Here is a 16867-nt window from a genome sequence, read left to right on the forward strand (position 1 = left end):
AATAAGATTGTTATGATCTGAATTCATGTTCACGTTTTATGCGTATGTGTGTGTGTGTGTGTGTGTGTGTGTGTGTGTGTGTAAGAGAGAGGTCGAGTGAGAGTGTGTGTTTATGTGTGTGTGTGTGTGCGACAGAGACTAAGAGAGAGTGGGACTGTCTGCACGAATGCTCATGGTGGGGATGGGGGTGGGGAAGAGGGTATATGCACACACACACACACACACACACACACACACACACACACATCTGGCATAATCCCCCCTTAGAACATGAAACTACAATCGGACAATAACAACATCCGCAAACACGCCAAGTCATAACAGGAATTCTTATATGTATGGGATATGGTTGTCTTCAATTCTTCACAGTTCAATCATTGCACACATGTACGGCACACAGTACATCCAGACAATTAGGGGTGTGGTATCCCTGTCCCAGCCCCTCACCCTCAACCCAAAGACCTGTGGCCATGACAATATCTGCAACGTCATTGGATCGTTTTACGTTGGCAAAAAGAAAAAGAAAAAAGGTAAGGGTATTTTTGAAGGGTTTAGGATCCAAGAATTAAACAGCAGGTAGGACACAGGTCAAATGTATGTGTTTCCACGGTTTCCATGTCCCTGTGTCACCACAGTGTCACGTAAAAGACCTCGGTCATTTTGCCAAAAATGACCGTAAAAGATGGTGACTGATTACACCTAAACACACACACACACACACACTGGGAAGTACGACTCTTGTCGCTGCTAGCTTTGCACTAGAAGAAACCGACCCAGATTTCCCAGCAATGGGATAAGAGAATTGGAAATGGTCACTTTCTTTAACAAGCCGTATTAACCTAAACTTTGATTTTTTTTATGTTATGGCATTAGTGTTATGACCGTTTTTGACCCGCCATTCAGGCAGCATACGCCAATTTCGGGGGAGGCATGCTGGGTATTTTCGTTTTTCTATAACCCACCAAACTCTGACATGGATTACAGGATCTTTTCCGTGCGCACTTGGTCTTGTGCTTGCGTGTACACACGAAGGGGGTTAAGTCACTTGCAGGTCTGCACATAAGTTGACCTGGTAGATCCGAAAAATCTCCACTCTTAACCCACCAGGCGGCAGCGACCGGGTTTCGAACTCACGACCTCCCGATTAGGAGGCCGACGTCTTAATTACCACCACGCCACTGCGCCCGTCATCCTCGGATAAAGCAAGAGTGAAACTGATCATCCGTTTCCTCCCCTCCAGGGTTTCCTTTGTATGACGAAGAAGACATCATGATTCATATGCCCCAAGTGTTATGTATTAGAATTATAGAGTTCCCCTAATCATGTATATATCATGTGCCTGTATTTACTGTCCATACCCACTCCAGCACCGATAGAGTAACAACCTCATAAGGCTGAGAGTATTAGACTATATGTAGCAGTTTCCCGCCTTATTTCCTCACTTAATGGCATCAGTTCCATCTCCAAGCAGGACACTTCCTTCCTCTGTTTCATGCATTATCTAATCCACCGAAAGAATACAGTAAACCAAATAACTCTTACACTACAGTAAAACCTGTCTCTAACGGACACCCTTGGGGAATGGTAATAGTGTCCCTATTAGAGAGGTGTCCCTTCTTCACAGGTGGAGGGGCCGGGGCAATATTTTACAAAGAGCACGTAAAATGAACAAGACACTTTTTGTCAGTCCTGTAGTATGTATTTATTGGATTGAACATGAGACTCACTGAAAATGTGAGTAAACAAATGATACATGTAGCAAACAACAACATCCCCCCCCCCCCCCCCACCCCGTTCCCTACACACACTGTGCATTCAAACTTACGCAAGTCGGACGTCACAAAGCTAAAAATAGCTGACTCTTCATCAGTCATTCAACGGGAAATTCCGCAGTGTGTCTCGACCAAATTGGGTCAGCTCTTGTTTCATTCAGTTTTTCTAGTCTCAGCATAAATGCATGGAACAAAAATTTAGCTGTGTTAACTATTGTTTCCTTCGAACGATTGCTTACAAAGAGAGAGAGACCATCACGTCTTCTTTTTCCGATTTGATCCTCGCGATCTGTGTTTTACCACATCCCATCTCCTTCGCCACATCTCGGCATGATTGGCCGCTATCTAGTTTTTTCAAGGCAGCGACACACTGCTCTAAAGTCAACGCTTTTCTTTTTCCTGCTGGAGATTCCATTTTCAAACACAGTAGTCTACTGTTGCTTTTGGTTGTGACTGTATCCACAATGCGGAAAAGCGAAAGTGAGCGAAGCGAAAGTGAGTGAGCGAAAGTGGGTCTCCATCTAAATAAGCCACTGATTGGTCAGAAAAGGGACAGGACAACCAATCAACAACCATTTGTGCTACTGCTACGGCTGCCGAGCACTGACTGCATAACAGTCGAGTTTTCGAAGTTGCATTTTTATGTACGTTGTGTCCGTTTGTGACAGTGTTTACACTTCCTACGGTCCGAAAAATCGTGTCCGCGTCCGTAAGTGGCAGGTGTCCGCCCGTTAAAGGTTAGTTATTGTTGAAATCGTGTTCGTGCCATGATAAACTGTCCGTATGTAGCAGGTGGCCGTTACAACAAGGGTCCGCTAGACTCAGGTTTTACTGTATATTCTTGTGTTGGTATCTGTGAGTGATCGAGTGATCGTAATAACCCACGAACATAACACCCAGCATACTGTCTAAATGTGAAGGCCTTCTTCAAATGGTACCCAAGCAAAAGCTGTTGAGAATGCCCATGGATGATGAAGAACGCATCACCTGTCGCCAGCATGCTGTCTGAAGGTGAAGGCCTAGCTTCCACGCGGACATCTTAAAAATGTATCCAAGTCTTATCTGTTATGTATCCAAGTCTTATCTGTTAAGACTGTCCAGGGATGATGAAGAAGATAGCATCCCCCAACCAACTACTGTCTGAAGTTGAATACTTTTCACAGAACCTTCAAACTATTCAAGTCTCAGCTGTTAAGAGTGTCGTCGGGGTGATGAATTAGACATCTGTCTGCAGACTATCATACTTTTCACAGAACCTTCAAACTAATCAAGTCTCAGCTGTTAAGAGTGTCGTCGGGACGATGAAGTAGACATCTGTTTGCAGACTCACTATCATCTGTTTCACCTTAACCTTCAAAGTATTCAAGTCTCAGCTGTTAAGAGTGTCGTCGGGATGATGAAGTAGACATCTGTCTGCAGACTCACTATCATCTGTGTCACCTTAACCTTCAAAATATTCAAGTCTCGCTTGTTATGACTGTCCTGGGATGATGAAGAAGACATGTCTGTAGACTCACTATCATCTGTTTCACCCCAACTTTTAAAGTCTTCAAATCTTAACTCGTTATGACTGTCCTGAGAGGATTAAGAAGACATCATCTGTCCGCAGACTACCGTCTGAAGTTGAATATTATCCACTGTATCATCAAAAGGTTTGCTAGTGTCAGCTTTTGAGATCATCTGCCCAATGGCCGTCAGGAGATTCATCCTGAGATCCTCCATCAAAAACCTGCAACCAAATAAGAACCGTCAGAAAGTCAGGATCTTTACGTCAAGGTAGTAGTGATACATAATTGCTATTTTGCCATAAATCACTAATATGAATATGAATACTTAACTCATTGTCTCCCAGGTACGAATATATCCGTACCCACTGATATGGCTTTATCTGACCAGGTACGAATATCTGAATCTCTGAATCTGAATCTGATTAGTTGCGTTGCGGCATCCAGATGACTGGCGTTGGTGCAACGGGTGGTATATGCGCTCAGGCTGTTAGCTTCAGTCGCTTCCTGTAACGTTGATCTAACGCCTGCATTCCAGCGTGTTGATACACAGTTTCTACACAGTTACTACAATTCTGAGTGACCTGCTGCAGCTCAGCTGGTCTCGGCTAAAAAAAACTTGGTCAACATAGGTGGGGTAGAAAGTGATAAATAAGTCATGTTATTCCATCGCTAAACACCTTCCATCCCTGTTCCTTTTATTCATCTTGGCATTGCATGTAGCCGGGTTCTCTTAACAATCTCCGAGACCCATCCCCATCTCAGATCTTCCCTACACAGGCCACCACCCTCCCCCATCTCAGATCTTCCCTACACAAGCCACCACCCACCCCCATCTCAGATCTTCCCTACACAAGCCACCACCCACCCCCATCTCAGATCTTCCCTACACAGGCCACCACCCTCCCCCATCTCAGATCTTCCCTACACAAGCCACCACCCACCCCCATCTCAGATCTTCCCTACACAAGCCACCACCCACCCCCATCTCAGATCTTCCCTACACAAGCCACCACCCACCCCCATCTCAGATCTTCCCTACACAAGCCACCACCCTCCCCCATCTCAGATCTTCCCTACACAAGCCACCACCCACCCCCATCTCAGATCTTCCCTACACAAGCCACCACCCAACCCCATCTCAGATCTTCCCTACACAGGCCACCACCCTCCCCCATCTCAGATCTTCCCTACACAAGCCACCACCCACCCCCATCTCAGATCTTCCCTACACAAGCCACCACCCACCCCCATCTCAGATCTTCCCTACACAAGCCACCACCCACCCCCATCTCAGATCTTCCCTACACAAGCCACCACCCTCCACACATCTCTGATCACCTGACACACACCAAGTGTCTGGCATCTGCCGAGAGAAATGTCCCTCTTTCGTTTTGCTGTGATGCCCGCAGAATCCCTCTGAACGGAGGTGCTCGCAGACACCTCTTACATAGGCTGCCTATCATCTCTCGTCATCCTGCTCATATTTGGATTGCGAGAAGCCAGGTTTTGGTACTCGTAGCAGCGTTTGAAGTGAAAGAGGAGGTGTCCCCTCTTCTCTCTTCTAAGATCTTCCCTAGATTCACAAAACCCTTATCCCCTCCACTCCTTCATCAAAACAGTACCCCATCCCTCTCCCGCCCTCTTCTCCTCCTGCTCACCAACGGATTGCAGGTCCACCAAAATACCCGTGTGACTTGGAATAATAGGCCGTGAAAAGTAGGATATGCGCCGAAATGGCTGCGATCTGCTGGCCGATGTGAATGCGTGATGTATTGTGTAAACAAAATTCCATCTCACACGGCATAAATAAATCCCTGCGCCTTAAATATGTGCGCGATATAAATTTTTTTAAAAATTTAAAAAAAAAAAATCCCTGCGCTTAGAACTGTACCCACGGAATGCGCGCGATATAAGCCTCATATTGATTGATTGAGGTATAGCCAGGTTTTGGTAGCAGCGTCTGGAAGTGACGGATGAGGTCTGTCTCCTTCTTTCTTCTCAAATCTTCCCTTTATTAAGCAACCCCTCTCCTCTCCCCAAACAGCAACCCAACCTATCCCCCAAAACTCCTGCACACATCTTCGTCCCACCCAGCTTGTTTGTTTGTTTATTTGTTGCTTAACGTCCAGCCGACTACGCAGAGCCATATCAGGACGAGGAAGGGGGGGATGAAGGGGGCCACTTGTCAAGCGATTCCTGTTTACAAATGCACTAACCCATTACTTGTGTCCCAGCAGGCTTTAGTAAAACTAAATTAATACCTACTGGAAGATTACCAGTTTCCAGTATGTTAAAATAGGCTTAACCTATCTACTGCTGGACTTACATCAGAACACTAACAGATTAAACTATACATGAATCGCGAGACAAGCGGCAAGAGAAGAGATTTTTGGAAAAAATACAGGTGAATGAGCAAGAAGGCAGAAAAAAGAAAAGAATTCATGAAGAAAAAGAGAGCATGACAGGAAAGAGGAACCAAAAATCTACCTAACAGCAAACTAGAAAGCTCCTGCGGTTCCAAAAACAGGAGGGGCCTTTAATTTCATAACCGCAGTGCCCCACTGCGGGATCCCACCCAGCTTTTTTCTTGTGCTCACCTCAGGATTGTAAAGTGATGGATGAATTCAAGTTTCTTTTTCTCTTCTTCAATTCAAGTCTTCCCTAGATCAACCAACACAGATGACCCTCGCCTCCCCCCCCCCCCCAACCCCTCCTCAAGCTCACCTCTGGATTGCATGTAGCCATGTTTTGGTAGCAGCCCTTGAAGTGACGAATGAGGTCTCCCCACAGCACCGAGCGCTTGCACCCAGGACAGGGCCCCTCCACGGGGATCAGGTGATCGAGGTCGTTGCCAAGGAAACGCTGCGCCAAGCAGCTCATGTGACTCACCATGCTGCATCCGGGCCAGAAGCAGGAGAGTCGTTGACTGTCTGTCTGTAGTAAAAAAAATAATAATAAATAAATACATATAACAATAATGATAATTTGTTTTAAACTTACAGAAGGAAAGTCACTTGTTCATTTCAATGCTTGGTATAATTCTCTCAGATGCCAGGAGATGGGTTTCAAATTTTTAGTCTTGTTGCTTGTTTGTTTGTTTGTTTGCTTAACGCCCAGCCGACCACGAAGGGCCATATCAGGGCGGTAGTCTTGTTGCACATGTCAGATAATATGATGGTAATTAGAGCACTAACGTCCTTTTGTTTTTTTAAAACTGCAGATGTAAATATCACAGACTAGCTGTTGATGACAAACCCTGACTGTTGATAAACAGACTATAAACAGCTATCGTGTTTTCAGCATAGCGATAGTGGCAGATATTTTGGTTTAAACATAAGTTTATTTTAACAAAGGTTACAATCATGACATGTATACAAAGTTCACAGAAACAGCAACAAGCTAGAAGCTTATAGTGGTGTTCCTGCATGACAGTACAACATAAGGCGGTAACGGCTGAAAAATTTGTCTCAATAAACCAAATCTATTAATAACGTAATGAACGTTGCATAATGATGATAAAGAAGACAGTAAAGGAAGGAAGGAGGGAAAGAAGATGAATAAAAGAAGAGGGATGGGTAGGAGATGTGCAGAAGTTAAAGTTGTTGTCCGGCTTGTAGAGCATTTATTCTGATTTACCCAAAGCGGCCTGAACGTTTAATGAACGAGTGTACGGTGGAAAAAAATTTTCCTGTTCAAATCTGAGGAATACTGTCTGTCTCCGTTTAAAAGGTGGGGGAGGTGAATTATGTGATTGGGGAGGGTACAGTTTAAATGAAAAGCAAGCAAACGTGAAAAGAAAATTGAAGATATTTTGACGAGAACAAGTATAATACGCCGAGTCTAATACAATCAAAAACAAAATATTTGCTGCTCTAGCTCCATAAAATAATGTTCAAGAAAACGATTACCAACTAATTGACCCAAACTTCATACCTCTGTGACCTGTATCAATCAATTTAGTTATCCAATCCGTATAGAACATCACCATGGATACAAACTTGCACCCCCCCCCCCCTTTCCCCACATTCCAAAACACCCCCAAACAACCGACAACATTTGCCCACCACTCAACACTGTGCCTAACACTGCAAAATACTTAAGACTCTCCTGATTGCTCAGGTGAGTCGAAAATTGCATGGTATCCCATCACTTTTCCTTCCCAGGCATGGGAATTGAAAAAAGTAAAAAAGGCTGAAAATGTGTAAGTACATGTATAATAGCAAAGCCGACGGCGTGAAGGGGGGTCCAGAGGCTTGCTCCCCCGGATTTTTTCTTCTCCAAAGAACCCAAATGGTGCAAGCTGGTGTCATCTGAGCTCCAAGATTGCCATTAAATTCAGATTTTAGAACCATTTTTGCCTCCCCCATTTATTTTTTCGGCGGACACTTTTGCTTCTTTCGCGGAACAACAAAATATTTCGGCGGAAAGTTGCCTTTCGGCGAACAATTCCCATGCTTGAATACCCTTTGTTTTCTTTGCAAGAGGTATAATACCCTCAAATAATTTGGCAATGTAGAGCACTGCTATGTATATTTTGTATACACGCTATCAAAATTAGTATACATACCACCAAAAATTATAATCAGGGATGTTGCCAGATTTGTTTCCCAACAAATTTGCAGAATTGACAGAAAGGTTCTGCAATATTCTGCAGTCTCCCAAGCACAAAAAAAACGTTCTGCAGATTTGTTGAAATGACCACAAAGTTTTGAAAGGAGTGTTGGCATGTCATCCATGATAGTATGTTTGTTTGTTTGTTTGCTTAACGCCCAGCCGACCACGAAGGGCCATATCAGGGCGGTGCTGCTTTGACATATAACGTGCGCCACAAACAAGACAGAAGTCGCAGCACAGGCTTCATGTCTCACCCAGTCACATTATTCTGACACCGGACCAACCAGTCCTAGCACTAACCCCATAATGCCAGACGCCAGGCGGAGCAGCCACTAGATTGCCAATTTTAAATTCTTAGGTATGACCCGGCCGGGGTTCGAACCCACGACCTCCCGATCACGGGGCGGACGCCTTACCACTAGGCCAACCGTGCCGGTTATCCATGATAGTACAAACTTACCTTTAGTTTTTGGTGACACACAGAACACAGAGGGTTCTTCTTCACAACAGTTGGGATGAGGCAATCTTCATCTTCCATGTCTGTGTCGGCAGTGTGCGGATGTTGCTGTGCTGGGCTGCTGCTGCTCTTTTTCCTGGGGCTGCCCTTGTCATTCTGCTTACCTGCATAGACGAAGATAAGATACCAAATAACCAAAGGGAAGTAAGCGATCTTTATGCATACGACATGTGTAATGGAGCAAGTGAGAGTTATACGGAACCTTTCTCCTGGCACCTGAGAGAATAACAAGCATTGAAATGAACAAGCGACTTTCATCCTCGCAGATAAGATACGATAAGATAAGATAAGATTTCATATAGTCCTGTGGAAATCCGGGCAGCTTTCTCACTGGGGAAATCAAGCTGCCATTGAGTATGGCGCTACCCATTTAGTTCCTACATGCGTGTATTCATGGTACCCTGCTCTGATACTTTTGCTTCTTCTTCTTCTTCGTTCATGGGCTTAGACTCCCACGTTCGCTCATGTTCTTAGCGCGAGTGTATTTTTACGTGTATGACCGTTTTTACCCCACCATTCAGGCAGCATACGCCGATTTCGGGGAATGATACTTTTGCTGTGAACTTGGGTTCTATATCATGCCGTGCATGCATGCACACGGAGTTGTTCGGACACTGAGGCCGACAGTCTGCACAAAGGTCACTCTAGGAAATAAACCCTTCGTCCAACTTTGGGATCGAACACACGCGGATACCGACAACTGGTTTTGAAGCCTGGGTCGCTACCGACTGAGCCTGCGTTGCTACCGACTGAGCCTCGGTCGCTACCGACTGAGCCTGTGTCGCTACCGACTGAGCCTGCGTTGCTACCGACTGAGCCTGGGTCGCTACCGACTGAGCCTGCGTTGCTACCGACTGAGCCTGCGTCGCTACCGAATGAGCCTGCGTTGCTACTGACTGAGCTATCTCCCTGCTCTAATAAAAGACAGCACAGTATCAATTCCATCATATCAAGACATTCAAAAAATCAAAAAACATCAGGTAAAAACCAACTAGGGAGTCTGAACAGGGGGTAAATTTACAGACATTAAGATCAGAAAATCTCATAAAACAGGGCCTTGAAAGGGATGGAGCTTTAAATTGGGGGTGGGGTGGGTATAATATCCCCAGACGGTTTTTTCTCCATTTTTTCGATAAATGTCTTTGATGACGTCATATCCGGCCTTTTGTAAAAGTTGAGGTGGCACTGTCACGCTCTCATTTTTCAACCAAATAGGTTGAAATTTTGATCAAGTCATCTTTGACTAAACCCGGACTTTGGGATTGTATTTCAGCTTGGAGGCTTAAAAATTAATTAATGAGTTTGCTCATTAAAGTTGTCATTAAAATCGAATTTTCACAAACAAATTGAAAATTGATTGCATCGTATTCTTCGTCAAATTCTGAATCTAAAAATATATACATATGTTATGTTTACTCTTAAAATGTGATCACAATTAACGAAAATAGATTAATTAGTACTACGATTAAAATTTAAGAAATCAATCCAAAATGATTACATCTTATTCTTTATCATTTCCTGATTCCAAAAACATATAGATATGACATGTTGTATTCAAAACATGCTCAGAAAGTTAACAAGAATACAGAAAAGCACACTTTCATGCTTAGCGTATACGCTACCGCGCTAATCTGGCTTGTCAATTTCACTGCGTTTTGCATGTGAGAAGTGAGTGATTTCCTTCTCGAGGGGATTGCCAAAGCTGTATTGTCTTGGTAAAAAAATGCAGTGAGTTCGACAGCTTGACTAAATGTAGCAATTTCGCCTTACGCGACTTGTTATTTGATCCTAAACAGGCTAAGGCATCAAAGCAGTCACTTTCTGTTGTTTTAGAGTGTTTATGTACTTTTGTTATTTGATCCTATGGTCTCAAAGCGCTCACTTTCTGTTGTTTTAGAGTGTTTATGTACTTTTGTTATTTGATCCTAGTGCCTCAAAGTACAATTCTGTGACACTATATATCTTATTATTTGGCACTGCTCCCCCCCCCCCCCCCCCCCCCCCCCCCCCGATCAACTCTGGCTCAAAAACAAAATCCTGTCTCACCTTGTATCTTTTTACTGCGCACCGGGCCAAAAACCACTGGCATGTGAGACGGGGGTTCCAGATTCGAAGGAAAGTCCAGCTGGTGGTCCTGTTTGAGCCAGCGCACGTTCAGCGCCAGACGGCTCCAGGGGGGCGAGCGCAGCATGTGGCACACGATTCGCCACCGATGTTGGTACGCAGTCTCTGAGCTGCGTTTCACCACAGGCACATGTTTCAGGGACAGGAATTTGTGCGGGTGCTGCCACGCCCACTCAAACTAGCAACAGAAAAAGTAAGCTTTACAAACCAACCAAGTAGCAAATTAAATAAAACGAAAATAATAAGCAAAATACATTTAAATGAAAGCAAAACACAAAAATAATTCAATGAAAAAGTTCAAGGTTCTGCCAGGCTGCTGTGTACGTTACAGAAGAAATCATCAAAACACCTTTTTATGCTACTAAGTAATACTAATTACTACTCACCAAAACCATGAATAATGAGCACCATCTCCCTGGAAATAATTACCGGTACAAATCAATAAAATTACACTGGGAGTGGGAAAAGGGAGAAAATAACTTTAAAAACAAAATATATAAAAAAAAATTAAAAAAAATATTCTTTGGCAACCCCCCTTTGAAAAACTCCAAATCTTCAAAAGGAGGGAAATTGACAGACATGACGAACAAATAAAAGTTTATGGACACTTACACGCAAGGCTGAAATGTTGTTGGGGAAACCATGAATAATGAGCACCATCTCCCTGTAAATAATTACAAAACAATCAAATCCAATTAAATAAAATACAAAGCACATGTTACAATACAAATGAGAAACATACACTGATGCACACCCTCAGAGACTGCTGTGTACGAAAAAAACGAAATCATCATCAAAACATGTATCTTTCTATACTACTCATAAAAAAAACACATACAAAAATGAAAATCTAGAAAATTGTCAGATTTGTTGTAGCGTAGATCTTTATTTTAAGTACAGCAGTCACAGCTCGATTTTAAAACTAAAAGAGGTATAGTGTCTATTTACATGGAAACAGAAAACAGACACCCCCCCCCCCCCCCCACCCCCCCCCCCCCCCCCCCCCCCCTGAAAATCAAATTCATAAAACCTAAGCTACCCTTGTTAAAATCAACAAACTTTCCCCCTTCTTTGAATCAAATATTGATAAATAATAATAAATCCTTTTTTTCTAGCGCAAGTTCCGATAACAGCTCAAAGAGCTTAACTGTTTTTATACAGTGGAATCCCCCTTTTACGACCTAAAAAAACCCTGAGAAAATCAGGTTTTAAAAAAGAGGGAGTCTTAAAATGTGGATCAACTTACAGACTTTACGAACGGAAAATCTGATACAACTGGGTCTTAATTAGTTAATAAGATAGGGAGTCTTTAATTGAGGGGTCTTAAAAGGGGGGTTCCAGTACAGTACCACAAAAATAAATCAACAACAAAGTTTAAGTCCTGGACGCACACATACTAACGTACGGCACCACACATGCTCTCTAATTTTTAAAGCCCACCACGGTCCTCTGCCACTGGTCCGAAATGCACCGCCGGCGTGTGAACCGGTGTTGTGTTGTTTGATCCTCCGGTTGGGGTCCACAGTGTAGCCAATGTAGGTGCGACCCTTGTAGCGAGGGTTGAGGCACAGGAGGAGGTACACACCAAAGAAGTCCTCGATCTCATGCACCATTTTGCTTGCCGGCAGTCAATCCCTCCTGTCTGTTATACCTTCCCGTCAAAGAATTTGTGTTACCTGTATATACATATATACCTGCACTGCATCCAGTCAAGAACCAGTCCGTGACCTCACACATATATATATATACATGTTTTTAATTAAGACCAGGGTTTAAAGGAACAGTAAGCCTCCCGTAAACCATCACAGATACTGTCAGGCTTTTACACACAGTACAAACACCCTTCCATTTGAACGCTCATCAAACGGGAACATCCCAGGTGCCCTACGTAAAGAGCGAGCAATTTTTAAAGAATTAATTTTGCAGATTGTCTCGAACACTTTTTGGACCCATCCTGAACAAAAATGAGTTACTAATCCCTTCGGGTCTCATTCTAAACTGGCGATAGCCATGGACCGATGATTATCAGAATGTTTCTGGACCGTGGTGCGTTTTTGCGCTAGACCTAACTTTTAAAATCTAAATAATAAATTGACAGCTTGTTACACAAACATTCTTTAATCATAAAAGAATTCTGTTTTCATCAAGACAAGATCAGTACTGTACAATTCGAAGTTGTGAAAGTTTAAAAAAAGAAAAGCCCGGAAGCAGGGTCACGCAAGGGTCGTAGCAGACGACGGTTTATGCATATATATATATATTGCCAGTTCCTCTCAAGTCAAAAGCCATCGCTAGAGTTCTTGTGAACCACAGCCGTTTGTTTCGTGCATAAAAACATGCTACTGCAGATAAGCTCACATCGAGTCGCATTCAAATTACTAACTGACGACTACATTGTGAAAAAGGGAAACTGGATCACACGAGTTCACGATGGCTCAGGGGTAAGATAAACCACGCAAAAATAAATTCTTTGAAAATTGTTCGCTCTTTACGGAGGGCACCTAGGATGTTCTCAAGCAGTGAGTGTTCAAATGAAAGGGTTTTTGTAGTGTGTGTAAAAGCCGCGTATCTGTGATGGTTTACGGGAGGCTTGCTGTGCCTTTAAGTTTAACCCTGGAAGAAAAAGACAATGGGACATTTGTCCCCCTCAACCAAATTCTGATGTGACATTATAATATAGTCGGAGACAAAATGTGCAAAGCAGGCTAGGTGGTCCGAAAATTGCTTTTTCTAAAGATGCAAAATAGTGATATTTGGTGCCATAATTATGATGATATGAATGAGAATTTGCCTGTGTATTAGGTTAGTGTGTGTGTGTGTGTGTGTGTGTGTGTGTGTGTGTGTGTTTTGTGTGTGTGTTTTGATCTATATACATATAGCTTGTGTTGACAGTTTTCACAGAGGTAAACGCGCAAGCACAGATAGTTCGCAGGATTGGTTGAATACTAATGAATTACATTTTAAAAGCCAATCACAGCGCGTTTCACAAACTCGCACGTTGATTGGCTAGGCGCACGTTTTTGCTTAGGTCATTCCGAACACTGTACTCCCGTGAAAAGTGTGCATGGGGTGGCGTAATCTCAGCGCGCCCTTTGACGCACGGAAGGGAATTCGTATGGGACATTTTCAGATGTTATGCGCCAATGGCGCAAGGCGCACTAGTAAATGAAACCCTGAAGACTAAAATAAAGTCAACATGTCTTCACACTAGTCAGTGAGTCACACGTACAGCGAGTAATTAAGCCATGCTCAACATGCATGTATTCTAATTTCTATTGTTTAACACGTAATTAAAATACTAATTATGTATTTTACTAAACCAAGTACGTGTTTTTCGATCTGGTCTGATCACAGCAGTCAAAATGTTGATACTTTTGACATGTAGTAGGTTGATCTTCTGATAAAACCATTATTGTATTTAAGTCAGGATGTTTGGACCAATTTGGACCTATACTGTCCTCATAAGTCTTACTCTTAGTCTGGCAACAATTTAATTTTAACAAAATATTGAACACAATTTCAACGTAAAAGTGGAGAGAGAGAGAGAGAGAGAGAGAGAGAGAGAGAGAGAGAGAGAGAGAGAGAGAGAGAGAGATAGAGAGATCTCGAGAGAGACTCAGACTCAGAACTTTATTACAAAAGGATAAAGGTTTTAGGCAAAGCTATATTCTTCCAACCTGTCCTTTATACAACTTCATTACAACACGTAAAGACGGACGCACGTACAAAATATAGACTGAATCATATAAAATAAGAGAGAGAGAGAGAGAGAGAGAGAGAGAGAGAGAGAGACTCAGAGAGAGAGAGAGAGAGAGAGAGAGAGAGAGCCAACATGGGTTTCGACGGGGGCGTTCATGTGAGAGCCAACTCCTCGAGTTTGTTGTGGAACTAACCACCAATTTGGAGAGTGGAAAGCAGACTGACATCCTAATAATGGATTTCGCAAAGGCGTTCGACAGTGTCAACCACAGTCTGCTGACCCACAAACTCCAACGCTATGGGATACAAGGTTCCACCCTCACATGGATCAAGAACTTCCTAAATGATCGACACCAAGCAGTCGTAGTGGACGGTTACCATTCCTCCCAGGTCAACGTCAGGTCAGGAGTACCTCAGGGCTCTGTATTGGGCCCCTGTCTATTTCTGGCCTATATCAACGACCTTCCGGACAAACTGACGGCACTGGCACGATTGTTTGCGGACGATACAGCAGTGTACAGGGTTGTAGCCAGCAGAGAACAACAAGACCAGCTACAGCAAGACCTCCATCACCTATCGGATTGGGAGAAGAGCTGGGACATGCTGTTTCACCCTGCAAAATGCGTATCCATGCCAGTCACCAGAAGTCCACTGGACTATTCCTACGTCCTGCAGGGCCACAACCTAGATACCGTCCAGACAGCCAAGTACCTGGGCGTCACATTGCAACGAGAAGTAGCATGGGAGACCCACATTACCGAGGTACTCAATAAGGCTAATCGAACGCTGGGTTTTCTTAGACGCAATCTCAAGATCAGCTCCAGTTCCAAGGCTTTTGTGAGACCCGTTCTCGAGTATGCATCATCAGCATGGGACCCATACAACCAGAAGAGCATTGAGAAGTTGGAGGCTGTCCAGAGAGGTGCCGCCCGATTCGTACTCAACCGCTACCACAACACGTCAAGTGTGAGCCGGATGATCGACCAACTGGGCTGGCCGTCTCTCGAGCAACGCAGAAGAACCACGAGCCTGGGGGTCCTTTACAAGATCCATCACGGACTGATCAGTGCCCAATCATCAAGCAAGCTAGTCCCACCCCCACCACCGTAACGTACCCATGACCAGCAGTTCTGCCTCATCAACACCAGAACTCAGTACAGAGGTGGATCATTCCTACCGAGGACTGTTAGGGACTGGAACCACCTTCCCAGTGAAACTGTAGAGGCAGCAACAGTTCAGTTGACGCTTTTGAAGTTTTGTGTCATGAGCCTCCGCAAATTAAGTTAACAGTTCCTGTCAAAACTAGGCCCTAACGGATACAGACTTTTGGCAATGTTTAACGGACAATGATAATGACAACGACCAGAGGACGCAAATGGATTTTAAAACCCCCGGAGTGATTAATGACTTAAAAACGACAAAAACAAAAATAGCCTCTTACTTGAGCGGATTCAGAAACAAGCGTCAAGATTCATAAAGCGCGACTACCGTTCCCAAGACCCAGGATGTGTAACAAAGATGCTACGGGACCTAAATCTACCATCTCTACAAGAGCGCAGAAAACAACAGTGACTCACCACTCTCTTCAAAATCATTGAGGGACATACCCCAGCAATACCTCCAGAAAACTTCCTGAAACCAATGGATGAAGAGAAGAGGAAAATACGAGCCAACACCTTTCCCGATTGCGTAGCAAGTAACATCGTCACCAAGTATTCCTACAACAACACCCGTGGCTACATCATTCCAGACGCCAGCACAGAGCAGTATCGACGCTCCTTTTTCGTGCAGACGGTGGCTGAGTGGAATGCACTAGACGAGCAGGTGGTCCAGGCAAAATCTGTTGCTGCCTTATCAACAGCAATAAGCAGAGGTGCCACGGAAGCGGCCCTCTGCTCTAAAATCCAGAGAATCACTTTTAAACCAGCTTTTAAACATTTTAAATTAGGGAAGCTAGAACAAGAGGACTGGGGTCGGCGTGTATGTTGGGTGCTTTACGTCCTTCGTTACCCCCCAGCTCCTCAAACACTCAAGCAATGATAGGAAATTGTATACTAGGTTATGGGGTGTCCTAAACTAGGGGTTACTTGAAGTAACATATTTAGATGTTCTTATGAGGACACACAAAAATTGCTAGGTCCTTAGTTTGTTTTTAACGTATAGGCGGTGCGCTCTCACCCCCGTCGCGCAAATAACCTAAAAAGATTCCAAACGGCGTAAAATTCCTGATCCTGACTTTGGATGCGTTTGAAGCCTCAAAAACAAACAGGGGAGGTCACTCTTTGTGTCCAAGGAGCTGACATGACTTTTAACCGGACTCTAGTAAAACAATTTGGGAGCAGTACGATTCGAGTTTTTACGCCCTCACGGCTTTTCATGCATGCGTGTTTAGGTGGTATCAGCCATCTGCACTTATGGTAAAATGACCAAGATCTTTAACATGCCATTGTGGTGACAGGGGGGGGGGGGGGGGGGGGGGGTGGGAGATGGATACTGTCTCTGGACATAAAGTTGACCCGCGTCCGGCCCGGTGTAGGATCCGGTCCGGTCCCCCCTCTGAAGTAGTCCCCCGGGGGACCAATTCGTGGCAAAAACTGCTCTATAATGGTCCCCCCTTAGACATCCAGCCTCGT

General features: G+C 44.1%; 1 protein-coding gene across 5 annotated transcripts; it reads right to left on the minus strand.

Annotated features, from left to right (window-relative positions):
• Positions 1-304: 304 nt before the first annotated feature.
• On the minus strand, positions 305-16561 carry LOC138975402 (structure-specific endonuclease subunit slx1-like). 5 transcript variants are annotated; one of them, XM_070348072.1, is made up of 8 exons: positions 16413-16561; positions 15812-15866; positions 11976-12186; positions 11148-11199; positions 10458-10713; positions 8355-8515; positions 6005-6214; positions 305-3501 (listed from the first exon to the last, which is right to left on the minus strand). In XM_070348072.1, exons 3-8 carry the CDS (start codon positions 12146-12148, stop codon positions 3436-3438), a joined length of 918 nt encoding a protein of 305 aa, XP_070204173.1. In that variant the 5' UTR covers positions 12149-12186; positions 15812-15866; positions 16413-16561; the 3' UTR covers positions 305-3435. The 5 variants fall into 5 exon arrangements, with proteins under 5 accessions (XP_070204173.1, XP_070204174.1, XP_070204172.1 ...); XM_070348073.1 differs by having other exon boundaries at positions 11976-12211; XM_070348071.1 differs by lacking the exon at positions 15812-15866.
• Positions 16562-16867: the final 306 nt, after the last annotated feature.

The sequence above is a fragment of the Littorina saxatilis genome, linkage group LG9 (genome assembly GCF_037325665.1).
Source record: "Littorina saxatilis isolate snail1 linkage group LG9, US_GU_Lsax_2.0, whole genome shotgun sequence".
Classification (NCBI taxonomy): domain Eukaryota; kingdom Metazoa; phylum Mollusca; class Gastropoda; order Littorinimorpha; family Littorinidae; genus Littorina; species Littorina saxatilis.